This window comes from Colobus angolensis, unplaced genomic scaffold, assembly GCF_000951035.1.
Source record: "Colobus angolensis palliatus isolate OR3802 unplaced genomic scaffold, Cang.pa_1.0 Scaffold24, whole genome shotgun sequence".
Taxonomy (NCBI): domain Eukaryota; kingdom Metazoa; phylum Chordata; class Mammalia; order Primates; family Cercopithecidae; genus Colobus; species Colobus angolensis.
Genome location: NW_012115599.1, coordinates 12,276,955 through 12,293,321, shown reverse-complemented (window position 1 = coordinate 12,293,321; position 16,367 = coordinate 12,276,955). Strand labels below are relative to the sequence as shown.

The following is a 16,367-nucleotide window of genomic DNA, read 5'->3' as shown; positions in this document are numbered from 1 at the left end:
AAGAGCTAAAACTACAAAACTCTTAGGAGAAAACATAGGTGTAAATATTCATGATCTAGGATTTGGCAGGATATGACACCAAAAACATAAAATTCAATAAAAGACAACCCAATTTAAAAATGGACAAAGTACCTGAGTAAACATTTCTTTGAAGAAGATGTACAAATAGCCAACAAACACATGAATAGATGCTCAATATCACTAGCCATTAAGAGAAATGCAAGTTGATGAGATACCACTTCACACCCATTAGAATGGCCATTATAAAAACTGGAAAATAGCAAATGCTGGCAAGGATGTGGAGAAACTGGAACCCTGGTACATTGCTGGTAGGAATATAAAATGGTATGGCTACAACAGAAAACAGTTTGGCAGTTCCTCAAAGAGTTAAACATAGAATTACCATAGGATCCAGCAATTCCACCTTTAGGTATATACCCAGAAAAATTAAAAGCAGGGACTCAAATATATACTTCTATACAATGTTTACAACAGCAGCATTTACAATAGCCAAAAGGCATAAAGAATCCATAAAGAACCTAAATGTCCATCAACAGATGTATGGATAAACAAAACGTATTCCATCCACATAATATTATTCAGCCATAAAAAGGATTTATATTCCGATATATGCTACAATATGGATGAACCTTTAAAACATTACACTAAGTTAAACAAGTCCAAAACTAAAAGGACAAATATTGTATTACACTTATAAGTACCTAGAGTAGTCAAATTCATAGAGACAGAAAGTACAGGTGCTAACAGGAGAGGGGAAAGGGAAATTATTCTTTAATAAGTACAAAATTTCTGTTAGGGAAGATTCAAAGGTTCTGGAAATTGATAGTGGTGATGGTTATACAACATTGTAAATTTACTTAATGCTAGTAAATTGTAACACTAAAAAATAGTAAATTTTGTTATGAATATTTTGCCACAACAAAAACAAATCCTAAAAAAAAATTAAATAAATTTTTTAAAAGCCCACAATATGGCCCATTACCCAGGGAGGATCAGCCAGCCATCTTATGGCAGATGATTTCACTGGACCTCTAACAGTTTAGAGACGGCGAGATTCATCCTTACTTGGATAGACACATATTCTGGATATGGAGTTGCCATATCCAGAATACGTGTATACCAGCATCCACATAATCACAGAATGCCTGATCAGCTGTCCTGGGTCTTTGCATGCCCCACTGCATTGCTCAAGGAACTCATTTCATAGCAAAAGAAATGCAGTGAATTCATACCTACTAAATTAACTGGTCTGACCAAAAAGCTTTCACTGAGAATCAACTGTCCTAACGAAAAAGCAGAATGGCTTATTTTAGACTCAATTACAGCATTAGGTGAGCAACAATACCTGAAAGGAAGGGAACTGGTCTTATAGGATGCAATATATGCTTTGAATCAACGACTTTTTTTTTTTTTTTTGAGACAGGGTTTTCTCTGTTGCCCAGGCTGGAGCACAGTGACACAGTCACAGCTCACTGCAACCTCTGCCTCCCAGGCTCAAGCAATCCTTCCGTGTCAATCTCCTGAGTAGCTCAGACTACAAGCATGCACCACCACACCTGGTTAATTTTTCTATTTTTTGTAGAGATGGGTTTCACCACATTGCCCAAGCTGGCCTCAAATTCCTAGACTCAAGCATTCTGCCCACCTCAGCCTCCCAGAGTGATAAGATTACAGGCGTAAGCCACTGTGCCCAGCTTCAAAGACCATTCCATGGTGCTGTACCCTAATGCCAGAATACATGGGTCCAGAAATCAAGCAGTAGAAGTAGGACTGGTTCCTCTTACTGGTACACCTGATAACCCACTTGCAGGATTTTTGTTTCCCATTCTGCCAACTTTGAGGTCTGATGATTTGTGTGAAATACTTGCATTGGTTCCAATGAAATAGAAGATGAAACTGTCACCTGGCCATTGGTGGCTCCTTATACCACTGAACCAAAAGGGTTAAAAAAGGAGTTACTGTACTGGCTGCAGTACTTGCTCCTGAGTACCAATGAGAAACTGGATTGTGGCCACACTATGGGGGTAAGAAAGACTATGGCTGAAACTCAGGAGGTTCTCTGTGTTGCCTCTTAGTACTTCCAAGCTCAATATTAAAGGTTAATGGAAAACCACAGCAAACAAAGCAAAATGTCTCAGACTCTTTGGCAATGAAGGTTTGGGTCACTGCACCAGATAAAGAACCCCAACCAGCTGAAGTTCTGGCCAAGGACAAGGGAAATACGGAATGAACGAACAGTGGAAGAAGGAAGCCATAGATAACAACTAGAGCCTTGTGACCAGTTATGGAAACAAGGACTATAAAAATTATCTTTGCTTATTATATGTATGTTTATTTATATACGTCAACATTTTGTTCTTCCTTTCTTTCCATTGTTATTTTATATATAAGTTGTTAGAAGTTAATTTTATGATTTAGCCTTCAGGTAACAGAATATTCAGTGAAACTGACTGAATTTGAGGAGTGACCAGTGATGGATACAATAACTATTTGGGCCATGTCTCCTCATTTGCGGGGGAGGATAAATAATAAATAGCTATTTGTCTTGTAAGAGTTCTTTTCAGGAATTCAAATGTGTATAGAAGACTGCATGTGGAAGCTGAGTAGCCAAAGGTGTGGACTGTGCCATTTATCATATATTGCCTCACAGATCCAAATCCATTGTTCTTTGCTCTGTGAAAATGGAGCTAAGTCCTTTCCATATCTTTCCTTTGCCAGACGGCACATTTTAAGCTTCATCAGCAGAAGGTGTTAGTTTTCTGTGCTGTATAACATACTGCCATAATCCTAGCAACTTGTAACACCACACATTTATTATCTCAGTTTCTGTGGGTCAGAAGTACAGATGCAGTTTAGCTGGGTCCTCTGTTCGGGGTCTCACAAGCCTGCAAGCAAAGTGTTAGCTGGGCTGCATTCTCATTTGGAAACATGACTGGGGAAGATTCTGTTTCCAAGCTCATTCAGATTTTTGGCAGAATTCATTTCCTCACAACTGTACACTTGAGGGCCCCAGCTTCTTACTGGCTATTGTCTGGATGCTAACCCCAGGTCCTAGAAGCCACCTGTAGTTCCTGGCTATGTGGCCCGCTCGATAGGCAGTTCACAACACAGCTGTTTACTTCTTCAGGGCCAGCAGGAGAATCTTTCCCTCCAGTCTCCTAAGACAGAGTATTATATGATGAAATGTAATCATGGGAGTTATATCCCATCACTTTTGCCATACGGCTTGGAAGTTGCAAATCTCATCCATTCAAGGGGAGAAGATTATACAAGGGTACAGAACATTGTGGGTCACCTTAAGGTATGTCTGCCACGTACTAGAAAGACATTGCAAAGGCAAGAGCCTTTATTCCTGGTTCTGGTATGTTCACTTGGCAGGCTCCTGCAGTTCTTGGCTCCTGTAGCATGAATAGCTTCTCTAGTGCTTGGCTCCTGCAGTGCACTGTTGTCAGCAGCATGCATAGGCCAGCAACTTCTCATGGCATAGCTATGCCCTCTCAAATGAGGTCCTTGGCTGGCTTCTCTCAGCCCTAAGGGTATGATAGATGCCCTTTATATGTGATATTCAAGTATTCTTTAGTTTTCTTTACTCTTACTAGTCAAGCCCTCATTTCTCCAATTCCCATTATAATAATTTTTATATTAAACCCTCCATGCTGAAATTACTGTGTGATTTCTGTCTATTGCTTAGTCTCTGACTGATTCATGGACCATGTTCAGTTAAGATTTGCTAGTCACTGACACTCCAATGAGCTGGAGATGTCTAGAAACTTTACATTTACAAATGGAAGGTCACTCACCTCTTTAATTTCTTTCAGAAGTTCAAGAGCACAACTGAAGTCAGGGGGAGTTGCTGATAGTTGCTCTTTAAGATGGTCCCAAAAGGCATTGTGCACTGTCTCCTTGACCTTGCCTTCCAGACTATAAGAGGGTTAAATGAGCAGATTACTCTCTCAACCCAAAAAACAGTTACAGTGTCATAACCTCCTAAACCCCAAATTGAATTTGGTATGGTAAAAGGCCATTATAATAACAGGGAAAGGCCAGGAACTATGTTGGAACTGCAGCAGAGTTGAACAAGCTAGGGTTAGATTTGTATTTCAAGGGTAATGGCAAAACCTCTCAGAAGGGCTCCTTGTGGTTCCAGAGCAGCCCTCCCTCTGCAGTAGAAAGAGCCCTGAATGAAGAGAAGTCAGGCTGACTTTTAGCACTGACTGTGCATCTAGCCTAGATATGTAACTTGATTTCCATTTGTGTATACACATAGCATTGAGCTAAATGATCTTTCATTTTCTTATACTCCTGAAATCTAGGAAAGGGTATTCCTTCTTTGAAAATACCAAAGGTCCACAGATATTTCCAAATCAGCATATCTAAAACTAAATTCATTATCTTCCTCATCCAAATCTGCTCCTCTTGTATTCTCAATTTCAGTGGCACTACCATCTATATAGTAATGGAAGCCAGAAAGAAGTCTTTTTTTTTTCACCTTGAAAAAAACACAAGGAGCAAAGGAAATTTGTTTTATTTTATTTTTTGAGACAGGGTCTCACTCTGTTACTCAGGTTGGAATGCAATGGCACAATCAAGGCTCAATGCAGCCTCAGCCTCCCAGGTGCAAGCAAACCTCTTACCCCTGCCTCCTGAGTAGCTGGGACCACAGGCATGAGCCACCATGCCAGCTAATTTTTTTATTTTTATTTTTAGTAGAGATGGGGGTTCCGCTATGTTACTCGGGCTGGTCTTGAACTCCAGGGCTCAAGCAATCCATTTGCCTCTGCCTTCCATAGCGCTGAGATTATAGACATGAACCACTGCACCCAGCCAAGGCAATTCAATTTAGAAATGAGAGGCTTTCAACAAATCATGTTGGAACAACTAGATATCTACATACAAAAAAAAAAAAAGAATCTAAACACAAGCCTTAAACCCTTCACAAAAGTTAACTCAAAATGGATCACAGACCTACTTGCAAAATACAAAACTGTAAAACTTGTAGAAGGTAACATAGGAGGAAATCTAGGTAACCCTGAGTTTGGTGATGACCTTTTAGATACAATGCCAAAAACATAATCCACAAAAGAAAAAATTGCTAACTTGTACTTCATTAAAATTAAAAACTTCTGCTCTGTGAAAGACACTATTAAGAGAAGAAAAAAAAACAAGCCACACACTAGGAAACAATCTTTGAAAAATACATCTCTGATAAGGATACGTATCCAAAACATACAAAGAACTCTTAAAACGCAATAATAAGAAAATGAACAACCATTAAAAAACAGGCCAAAGACCTTAACAGACATCTCATCAAAGAGGATGTTCAGATGGCAAATAAGTATATGAGAAGACACTCAACATCATTTGTCATTTGGGAGTTGCAAATTAAAACAACAAAAAGAAAAAAAAAAGGACACCACTATATGATACTTATTAGAATGGCAAAAATCAGCAAAACTGACACCACTAATTGCTGACCAGCATGTAGAGAAATAGGAACTCACATTCACTGCTGGTCAGATGTAAATGGTACAGCCAGTCTGGAAGGCAGCTGGGCAGTTTCTTACAAAACTGAATATACTCTTACATATGATCTGGCTATCATGCTCCTGGGTATATACCGAAATGAATGAAAGCTTATGTTCACACAAAAACCTGCATGCAAATGTTAATAGCAGCTTTATTCATAAGTGCCAAAACTTAGAAGAAACAAAAATGTCTTTCAACTGATAAATAAACTGTCCATAAAATGGAATATTATTTAATGATAAAAAAATGATTTGGGAGGCTGAGGCAGGTGGATCACTTGAGATCAGGAGTTCAAGACCAGCCTTGCCAACATGGTGAAAACCCATCTCTACCAAAAATACAAAAATTAGCTGGGTGAAATGGTGTATGTCTGTAATCCCAGCTACTCAGGAGGCTGAGGCAGGAGAATCGCTTGAACCCAGCAGGCAGAGGTTGCAGTGAGCCAAGATTGTGCCCCTGCACTCCAGCCTGTGCGACAGAGTGAGACTCCATCTCAAAACAAAAAGAAGGCCGGGCGCGGTGGCTCATGCCTATAATCCCAGCACTTTGGAAGGCCAAGGCGGGCGGATCACCTGAGGCCAGGAGTTGGAGACCAGCCTGGCCAATATGGCGAAACCCTGTCTCTACTAAAAATACAAATATTAGCAGAGGCATGGTGGCACACGCCTATAATCCCAGCTACTCGGGAGGCTGAGGCAGGAGAATCACTTGAACCCGAGAGGCGGAGGTTGCAGTGAGCCGAGATTGTGCCACTGCACTCCAGCCTGGGTGACAGAGCAAAACTCCATCTCAAAAACAAACAAACAAACAAACACACAACAAAAAAGAAAAGAAAAATCAGCCATCAAGCCACAAAAAAACATAAAGGAAACTTAAATGAAATTACTAAGTGAAACAATTAATCGGAACAGGGTCCATACTGTGTGATTCCAACAACATGACTTCCTGGAAAAGTCCTCCTGAGTGGCTGGGTTTACAGCTGGCTCGTTTTTTTTTTTAAATGTTTAGTAGAGACAGGGTTTTGCCATGTTGGCCAGGCTGGTCTCGAACTCCTAGCTGCAAGTGATCCACTCGCCTTGGCCTCCCAAAGTGCCGGGATTACAAGGATGAACCACCATGCCCGGCCCCCTCCTACCATCATCTCTTAAATTAACTAGTCTCCCTGCCTCTAGTCTTGTTCCTTTATAATCTGTTTTCCACACTGCCGCCAATTCATTCTAAAAACAATGCTTTTTCTAAGATGCCATATTTAACATGAAGTAATGCTTATTTAAAGTCCTTTGGGGGCTCCCCCATCACCAGCAAGATAAATGTCTTATGTTACCTTATATCATACACTCTGCCCTCTCTTTCCAATGTATTTTCTTCCACCTTGTTAACACCTTGTGCTCAGTCATTGCAAGCTGGTTGGAAAGAACATACCATGTTCTACCACCATTCTCTGCCTCTGACATGTTGTCACCACTACCTGGTGCAACCTTTCACACCAAGACCACCTGGAAAGCACTTACTCAACATCCAAAACTCAAGTCTTCATAGGCCGAATCTTCCTCCGTAGGCAAATCTTCCCTGATCCTCCACAGGTAGCTGAACACTCTCATTAAACTCTATATATGTGCAGCTACAAGTGAACTTATCAGTCTAATTAGTCATTTGCTATTATTCAGCTGTCTCCCCTATAAAAGCTTCTTGACAGCAAAAACAGTGCCTTATCTGTATCTCTATCCCTAGCACCCAGCATTTTGCCTGTGACATAGTAAGGACTCAATAAATGCCTGGTAAATGAATATCTGAGAACGAAATTTCCCTTAGGAACCTACAATTGTAATTAAAATCATCCTATGAACCTAAGGTAAAGCCAACTGCCAATAATGACTAACCTCAAACAATTTCAGCCTTTTTCCCAACATAATTTTTTATATCACCATACTTGGAAACCCAGCTCTGAATACTACTCTATTTCTCTGGCTTCATTTCTCCCTCTCTCTTTTCTTCTACCTGCCATACCCCTCTATCCCTCCATGCACCTGCAACTCCCTCACCACCACCCTATCACAGACCTTATTCTCCCAATTTCAGTTTTCTCTCCTCCCCTGTGAGCAACAAACATATCTAAACAGTGAGAGAGAAGCTGAGAGACCCGAGTTTGGTAAATACCTATTCCCAGAGTTGTGCCTGGCATGGAAACTTGCTAACATCAGTCAAGAACAAATCAAAGGAGCATGAAGACCAGAGGAGCAACATGTGATAGAGAAAGGCCCTTTAGTAACAGATACCCCACAGTGGCCCTCTGACAAAAGCATTTAAGGATGCAAATGAATCATAAGTTGTCATTATTTATTTGTCTTTGGTGGAAAATTAGAAAAATTTTATTTTTTAATTGTGTTTTCTTTTCTCAGCCTCATCTGTGATACAATATTTACAATTTGTTTTTTTAGAGACAGAGTCTTGCTCTGTTACCTGGGCTGGAGTGTAGTAGCACTAGCACAGCTTACTGTAGCCTTGACCTCCCAAGCTCAAGTAATCCTCCCACCCCAGTCTCCTGCATAGCTAGGACTACAGCCATGCACCATCACAACTTGCTAATTTAAAAAAATTTTTTTTTTTTTTTTGTAGAGACAAGGTCTCATTATGTTGCCCAGGTTAGTCTTGAACTCTTAACTTCAAGTGATCCTCCCACCTCAGCCTCCCAAAGTGCTGGGATTACAGGCATGAGCCACTGTGACTGACCAAGAATTGCTTAAAAATATAAAATCTGGGCTGAGTGTGGTGGCTCACACCTGTAATCCCAGCACTTTGGGAGGCCAAGGCGGGTGGATCATGAGGTTAAGAGATCGAGACTATCCTGGCTAACATGGTGAAACCCCGCCTCTACTAAAAATACAAAAATTAATTGGGCATGGTGGCGCGTGCCTGTAGTCCCAGCTACTCGGGAAGCTGAGGCAAGAGAATTGCTTGAACCTGGGAAGCCGAGGTTGCAGTAAGCTGAGATCACGCCACTGCACACTCCAACTTGGCAACAGAGCAAGATTCTGTCTCAGAAAAAAAAAATCTGACACTGAAATTTACCCACTTAATTGTCAATAAACCAGCAGAACCAATTCATTTCATACTTAATGAATGGTTCTTCTTTACCACAATGTCAATATAACTAAGAATAATAAAAATAAACTCTGGTGTGGGTATGGAAGCATTCTTTATCAATAGAGTTCAGATTTTGATAAATAAGCTGAGTTATGAAGCTGGGAGAAAAAAAATTCTGAGTCAAAACACCACTAACAGAAAATCTTTATCTGTGCCTGTTTAGTATGAAGCCACTTAAAAGGGTAGTTGATAGGAGCTATATGGTAGGCAGCTGACAAGATGGCCCCAAAGATCTCTGCTTCCTGATACAGTCATCCCTTGGTATCCAAGAGGGATTGGTTCCAGGATCCCCCTCGGAAATTCACGGATGCTCAAGTCCCTGATACAAAATGGCATAGTATCGCATATAACCTATGCACATCCACCACAGGCTTTTTTTTTGGTTTGGTTTTGTTTTGAGACGAAGTCTGGCTCTGCCGCCAGGCTGGAGTGCAGTGGCGCGATCTTGGCTCACTGCAACCTCTGCCTCCTGGGTTCAAGTGATTCTCCTGCCTCAGCCTACTGAGTAGCTGGGACTAGAGGCTCGCACCACCACGCCCGGCTAATTTTTGTATTCTTACTAGAAACAGGGTTTCACCATGCTGGCCAGGATGGTCTCGATCTCTTGACCCCGTGATCCGCCCGCCTTTGCCTCCCAAAGTGCTGGGATTACAGGTGTGAGCCACCGCGTCCGGCCCCATAAACTTTAAATCATCTCTAGATTACTTAAATATCTAATTCAACGTAAATGCCATGTAAGTAGTTGTTATACAATATTGGTTTTTAATTTTGTATTATTTTGTATTATTTTTATTGTGTTATTTATTTCATTTTTCTAATTTTTTCTATATGCAGTTGGTTGAATCCACGGGATGCAGAGCCCACAGATATAAGGACCAACTGTATTCACATCTTTGTGGAAGCCTGTCCCCTTGAGGGTGGGCAGGATCTAATGACTCATTTATAGCAAATGGAAAGTAGCAGAAGTGGGCCAGGCACGGCGGCTCACGCCTGTAATCCCAGCACTTTGGGAGGCCCAGGCGGATCACCTGAGCTTGGGTGTTCGACACCAGACTGACCAACATGGAGAAACCCCATCTCTGCTAAAAATACAACATTAGCCAGGCATGGTGGCACATGCCTGTAATCCCAGCTACTTAGGAGGCCGACGCAGGATAATTGCTTGAACCCGGGAGGCGGAGGTTGCAGTGAGCGGAGATCGCGCCATTGCACCCCAGCCTGGGCAACAAGAGCAAAACTCCAACTCAAAAAAAAAGAATGTAGCAGAAGTAATGGGATGTCACTTCTGAGATTAGGTAACAAAGACTGGCTTCTGTCATGGGCACCATCTCTCACACACACTCTTGTTCTCTCCCTTGGAGGAAAGCCAGCTGCCATATTTAGAGTTGCCCTATAGAAAAGCCCATGTGGCAAGAAATTGAGGGAGCCTCTGGCCAAGAGTCAGCAGACTGACTACAACCCATGAGAGACTATAAGCCGAGGTATACAGTTAAACCATGCCCATATCTCTCATCCACAGAAACTATGACATAATGAATATTATTGTGCTGGGCACAATGGCTCATGCCTGTAATTCCAGCACTTTGGGAAGCTGAGGTGGAAGGACTGCTTGAGCCTAAGAGTTCAAGATAACCCTGGGCAACACAGTGAGACCCCATCTCTAAAAAAAAAAAAAAACCCGGAAAATGAGGTAGGAGGATCACTTGAGCACAGGAGGTGGAGCCTGCAGTGAGCCATGACCACACCACCGCATGCAGGTAACACAGCGAGACCCTGCCTCCAAAAAAATAAAACCACCCAAAATGGAAAAATGAAATATTATTTTAAGCTGCTAAATTTTGGGGTAATTTGCTATGCAGCAACAGATTAAGTACTACAGGCTGCTTCCTCCAAGTCTGTCAGAGATCTGAAATCCACCCTATTTATTCCAACAAGTGTTGCTTTGGTTTATTTGTTGGCTAAGTAATATTTGCTTCTTGACCTTCTTTGGTACTAATAATTACAACTTAGTACTCTTCTGTTTAAGTTGTTGAGACCTCTCAAGTTTAAATACTGATTGTACCATTAAATAAAAATGCTTCAAGTCTGATCTGAAGCCATTAGTGCTAAGTACCTAAGCCAGGATGAGCAACATGAAGAAAGAAGAAGAGTCTATACCTGCTTGGAGGTAAAACCTTCTCTTCCATGTAGTAATCACAATTCATCCCAATCTTGTTGCTCAGCTTGGAAACTTCATTAACGGTTTCCGTCAGACCTGTGACAGAAAGAACTGATGGTGGACAACAATGAGCCCATCCAAGTCTGAATTTCTATTTTAGTCAGAGATTCACTCAATCTAGTAGGCCCCAAATTTAGATTAATCAAACTGGTCTTACACAGACTCACCCAATTATTCTAGTGATTTATGTTTTCTGCACCGTATGCCCCATGCCAGCGCTAGAAACTTTCAGAATAGTAGTCTCACACTGGGGGAAGGGAGGGCAAATAGCTAGTTCATAAAAAAAGGAGGAAGTGAAACAGATGAAAAACTTTTCTCTTAAAAAGTAAAATCGTATTTATAGCAGCAAAGAAACAATAATTTGAAATTTGCAAAAATAAACATTTATCTAAGTATTAAGGTTCCACGTTCCTTTTCCTGCCTCTGATGCTACACATGATGAAAGCTAAACTCTCCCTACAGATAATACTCAGATGTTACTGAATAGTGCCAAAGTCATTTGGTCTTCTAAAGCGGTAGTTCTCAGATTTTAGGATTTCACAGACTAATAAAATTTCCGAAAATATTTTAAGCAACTGAAAACAACTTGCCAACTTTTTGTTTTGCCTAGTATGGACAGTGAAACAAGCAAATAAAAATCCCTCTAGCACCACCAAAATCATAATTTCATCAAAGAAAAGATAGCTTAACCTCCAAAAAAACCAGAAAGGAAATATTATCAAAATAAAAAGCAGACCTTTAAATCAAATTAACTTTAGGAAAACTCATTACAATATTTTTATGATTTAATTTCACTAAATAGTGCTAAGAATTTTGTCACAGATCAGCATGGGCATTTGGCAACCACTGTTCTAAGTTTTTAGTGCAGAACTATAGTACAGCTGATAGCATTCACACATAATAGGTATATAGGTTAGTTACAATGATTACTTGGTGTGTAAAATGAAGCTGTATAAAATACATCATATTTTATCACTCTCTTTTCATGAAGCGTCATGATTTTTCACAGAAAATTATTTAGCTCCAAGATGTAGAGATGTAGATGAACAAAGATTGGCCACAAGTTGATCATTGTTGAAGCTGGATGATGGATAAATGGGGGCTCATTGTATTAGTGTGTAATACATAAATGTGTAATGTTTCTATAGTAAAAAAATTTAAAAATGTAAAAAGGAAAAATAAGGTTACTGTAGAAGAGTTACATGGGAGAATGCCCCTGTTCTTAGATACATGATGAAATATTTAGAGGTAAAGTCATGACTTTCTATCTCACCCCAGTTAAAATGGCTTGTATCCAAAACGCAGGCAATAACAAATGCTGGTGAGGACGTGGAGGAAAGGCAACCCTCGTACACTGTTAGTGGGAATGTAAATCAGTACAACCACTATGGAGAATAGTTTGGTTTAGTTCCTCAAAAACCTAAAAATAGAGCGATCATATGATCCAGCAATCCCACTGCTGAGTATATACCCCAAAGAAAGGAAATCAATTTATCAAAGAGATATCTGCACTCCCATGTTTATTTCAGCACTATTCATGATAGCCAACATTTGGAAGCAACCTGTGTCCATCAACAGACGAATGGTAGATATACACAATGGGGTGCTATTCAGCCAAAAACAAAAAAACAACAGGAGATCCTGTTATCTGTAACAACGCAGATGGAATGGGAGGTCATTATGTTAAGCGAATTAAGCCAGGCACAGAAAGACAAACTTCACATGTTCTCACTTATTTGTGGGAGCTAAAAATTAAAACAGTTGAACTCATGTAGATAGAGAATGACAGAAAACCAGAGGCTGGGAAGGGTAGCTGGGTGGGGGGTTGGGGGGTTGCAGGGAAGTGCAGAGGGTTAATGGGTACAAAAAATAGAATGAATAAGATCTAGTATTTGAGAGAACAGAATGACAATAGTCAACAATAATTTAGTTGCACTTTTTTTTTTTTTTTTTTTGGCGGAGTCTCGCTCTGTCGCCCGGGCTGGAGTACTGTGGCCGGATCTCAGCTCACTGCAAGCTCCGCCTGCCGGGTTCACGCCATTCTCCTGCCTCAGCCTCCGAGTAGCTGGGACTACAGGCGCCCGCCACCAAGCCCGGCTAGTTTTTTGTATGTTTTAGTAGAGACGGAGTTTCACTGTGTTAGCCAGGATGGTCTCGATCTCCTGACCTCATGATCCGCCCGTCTCGGCCTCCCAAAGTGCTGGGATTACAGGCTTGAGCCACCGCGCCCGGCCTGTTGCACATTTTAAAATACTTAAAAGAGTATAATTGGATTGTTTGTAACACAAAGGATAAATCCTTGAGATGATGTATAGCACATTTATCCTGATGTGATTATTACACATTGTATGCCTGTATCAAAATATCCCATGTACCTGATAAATATACATACCTACTATGTACCCACAAAAATTTTAAAATTAAAAGAAGTCAAGGCCAGGTGCTGTGGCTCTTGCCTATAATCCCAGCACTTTGGGAGGCTGAGGCAGGTGGATCACCTGAGGTCAGGAGTTTGAGACCAGCCTGGCTGACATGGTGAAACTTCGTCTCTACTAAAAATACAAAAATTAACTGGGCATACTGGCACTGCTTGCAATCCAGCTACTCAGGAGGCTGAGGCAGGAGAATCACTTGAACCCAGAAGGGTTGCAGTGAGCCAAGATCGCATCACTGCCCTCCAGCCTGGGTGACAGAGACTCTGTCTCAAAAAACCAACAAAAAAGACCACAACCAACAACAAAAATTAAAAGAAGTCATGACGTTGTAATTTTAAAAGGCAGGAGGGGGAAATACAGGGAGAGAGAAAAAGCAATATGGCAGAATATTAACAATGTGGGCATTCACTGTATTATTTTTTACTTTTCAGCAGACTTAGGATATTTAAAAATAAAAAGTTAAGGGGATTGTAGACCATTACCAAAAATCCACTGAGTCCCTGCTTAGGTAAACATGAAGGTGAACTGGACCTTAAGTGGATACTTGATTTAAGTGGACCCTTTATTCTGCAGCCTCTCTGAAGTCTTTCGTTCCAGCCCAAATGGCAAAACACAATCAAATATGTAAATAGACTCTGCTAATTCACGAATGCTAAATGAGAGCTAAGAGAAAACCTTCAGAAGGGGATTGAGCTACAGCAGCTTATTGAGGGACGGCGGGAAACAGACACAGAAACACTTTCCAACTACAACAAATCAAAGTTCATAGCCTGCCTTGATAAGACTGTTCCGTTGCTCAAAAGTTACATAGCACTAAGCAATTCCAAAACAGCACTAAAATTCAGGAATGAGAGCTCAAAGAGAAATCAGAGATAAAATTTAACCGAAATAGATTTTAAAAATCCATATCCCAAGGACAAAAACATTCTCAAGTAATATAACAACCAAGTCAACCTAATACACAAAATTTCAAATTTTTTAAAAAAGGAATTTGATTTTTCATTTTACTGAGAGTTGTTTTATATACGGACTCATTTAAATAGACACCTAAAAAACTTAAATTGTATGTACAAAAAAAAATGGACTTTTCATCCAACATCAGGTTCAGGGCTGTTGAAAATGCCCCCAGTAAGCCTTTTGGTGTCATCCTGTTAACCAGCAGCGACCCCATGTGGCCACAAGAGAAACTAATCTAATTCAGCCTCACCAAGCCTCAATCTAATTTTTCGCATTTCAATAGTCAAGAATCTTCTCTCGAGTTGTTGCACGCGGACAGGTCTTCAGTTTGATGACTAGTTACGTTCTCTGGAGATTAAGAGAAATACAGCATGAGTCCCAGTGAGACTGGACCCACCAAAAAGCGCGGAGAAGACCTTGTGCCCCAATAAGAACACGAAAGAACATCCACTACAGAACCGAGCTAGAGACTGGGCCCAGGACACTACTACTACTTGAGTTAGCAAAGCACTGAGAAAACCCAATTCCCGTCTGGGATCATTTGGGTTCTTTAAAATCAACCCCAGCTCCATCTGCCAATTCCCCCTACATATTCAAAACACAATACAAAGGAGAGCTTTGAACCGACTCAGTTTCAAATCTTGTCAGATTCAGGTAATCACGCTTGGGTCACTTCTTTCTCTGAGACCAAAAACTCTTTGAAGACCTCTGCCCTCGGGCCTGTAAGTAAAGGCGGGTGGGGGAGAAACGGAGAAGGACAAACAAGAGAGGGACGGTGAAGAGAGAAAACTTGGGGGATGGGGACGTCTGCGGACCCTCCACACTAAGCACCCCCTAGGGGGCCACAGGGACCGCCAAGCTGGACCTACAGGGAGGGGGGTCCTCGGGGCCGCTCTTGTCTTCATGGGGGGGTCCTGAGGTTTCGGGCTTACAGGACCTGTCCTCTGAGTCGCCAAGGTCCTTCGGGGGCACACACTCCTCCACGTCTGGCATTTTGCTGATGGTATCTGGGTGAGGGAGAAAGGCGTGTTGTTGGCGCCGGGGAAGGGGCCTCCCCAACTGCCAAGGGGGTCCCTGGGGGCGGCGGGAAGAGGGTAGCGGCCTCAGGGTCTTGGGGGGTGCTGAGCTGCAGACGGGAAAAGGAGCGTGGAGGAGCGGAAGTCGAGAGTGAGACAGAAGTGGAGCCCTGGGGGGCAACGAGGAAACTAAGGCCACCGAAGCCTGGCGCAGGGCGGGCTGCGTGGGAAGGCCTCTTCCTCCGCGGCGAGGTGCCCCCCTCGCCCGAAACGCCGGCCCAGGCCAGCCTCCGGCTCCCAGGCCGTCACCTCCTGCTCACCTCCTCCTCCCCCGCCGCGGGTAGCCCACTGGCGTCCGCTCTGGGGGCCTCGCGGCTTAGCGGCCTGGACCGTACCACCGCGGCAGAGCGGTGGGTTGGGGAGGCGCGCGCCGGGGTTTGAGAACAAACCGCTGCGGTCGCCGGGACAACGGGGCCGGGCACGTGCCGCCCGAAAGGACCGGAAGCGGCAAGCTCGGGCGTCCTTCCTGAGCTGGGAGCCAACCAGGCCTCGAGCTGGTCGCTGGGGCCGGTTCCTGCCGGTCAGCTCCCGCCCCTCGAGAAAGATGGCCTGGAACTGCTGAGACGAGGCCAGAGCATGCGTGGGGCTTTTTTCTTCAGGCTGTTCAGACAGCCGAGAAGTGGAGCCACACCCAGGACGGTTGTTTTCACAGCGTGTCCTCTGCCACCGCCACAGGGTCGCAGGGGCCGCGCTCTTTCCTCACATGTGGGAGAAGCGGAGGAGCCGCCAGGGCTGGGGCCAGGCTCTGCCCACTGGGGTCTCCGCCCGTGGCCGCCCTCCGCCTGCTGGGCTCCAGCTCTTGCCTTTCTTGAGTCTGAATCTACTCTATCGCCCTTGCAGTGATGTGAAGACCTGGAGTGCCCCTGCCTGAGAAAATGGAAAGGAAGCGTTTCCACTTCACCTGCTCCCATCCCTCTTTATTACTCTTGACTTCTTACCATAAAAGTGTACAGTAACAAAAGAAAATAAAAAAGATGAAAGTATTACGAT

General features: G+C 42.7%; 1 protein-coding gene across 7 annotated transcripts in view; it reads right to left on the bottom strand.

The window, feature by feature from the left end:
• The window catches only part of TCP11 (t-complex 11, testis-specific), a 23,824-nt gene extending 7,748 nt beyond the window's left edge, over positions 1–16,076 (bottom strand). Inside the window, exons 1-5 of one of the 7 annotated variants that reach the window (XM_011945397.1) lie at positions 15,638–15,831; positions 15,171–15,308; positions 14,442–14,649; positions 10,849–10,960; positions 3,822–3,942 (exon numbers count right to left, since the gene is read on the bottom strand). In XM_011945397.1, coding sequence (XP_011800787.1) covers positions 3,822–3,942; positions 10,849–10,895 — 168 coding nt within the window. In that variant the 5' untranslated portion in view covers positions 10,896–10,960; positions 14,442–14,649; positions 15,171–15,308; positions 15,638–15,831. Of the gene's footprint in view, positions 1–3,821; positions 3,943–10,848; positions 10,961–14,441; positions 14,650–15,170; positions 15,309–15,637 lie in introns of all 7 variants that reach the window. The other 6 variants (XM_011945398.1, XM_011945393.1, XM_011945394.1 and 3 more) reach the window with 6 other exon arrangements.
• Between the last annotated feature and the right edge of the window lie 291 nt (positions 16,077–16,367).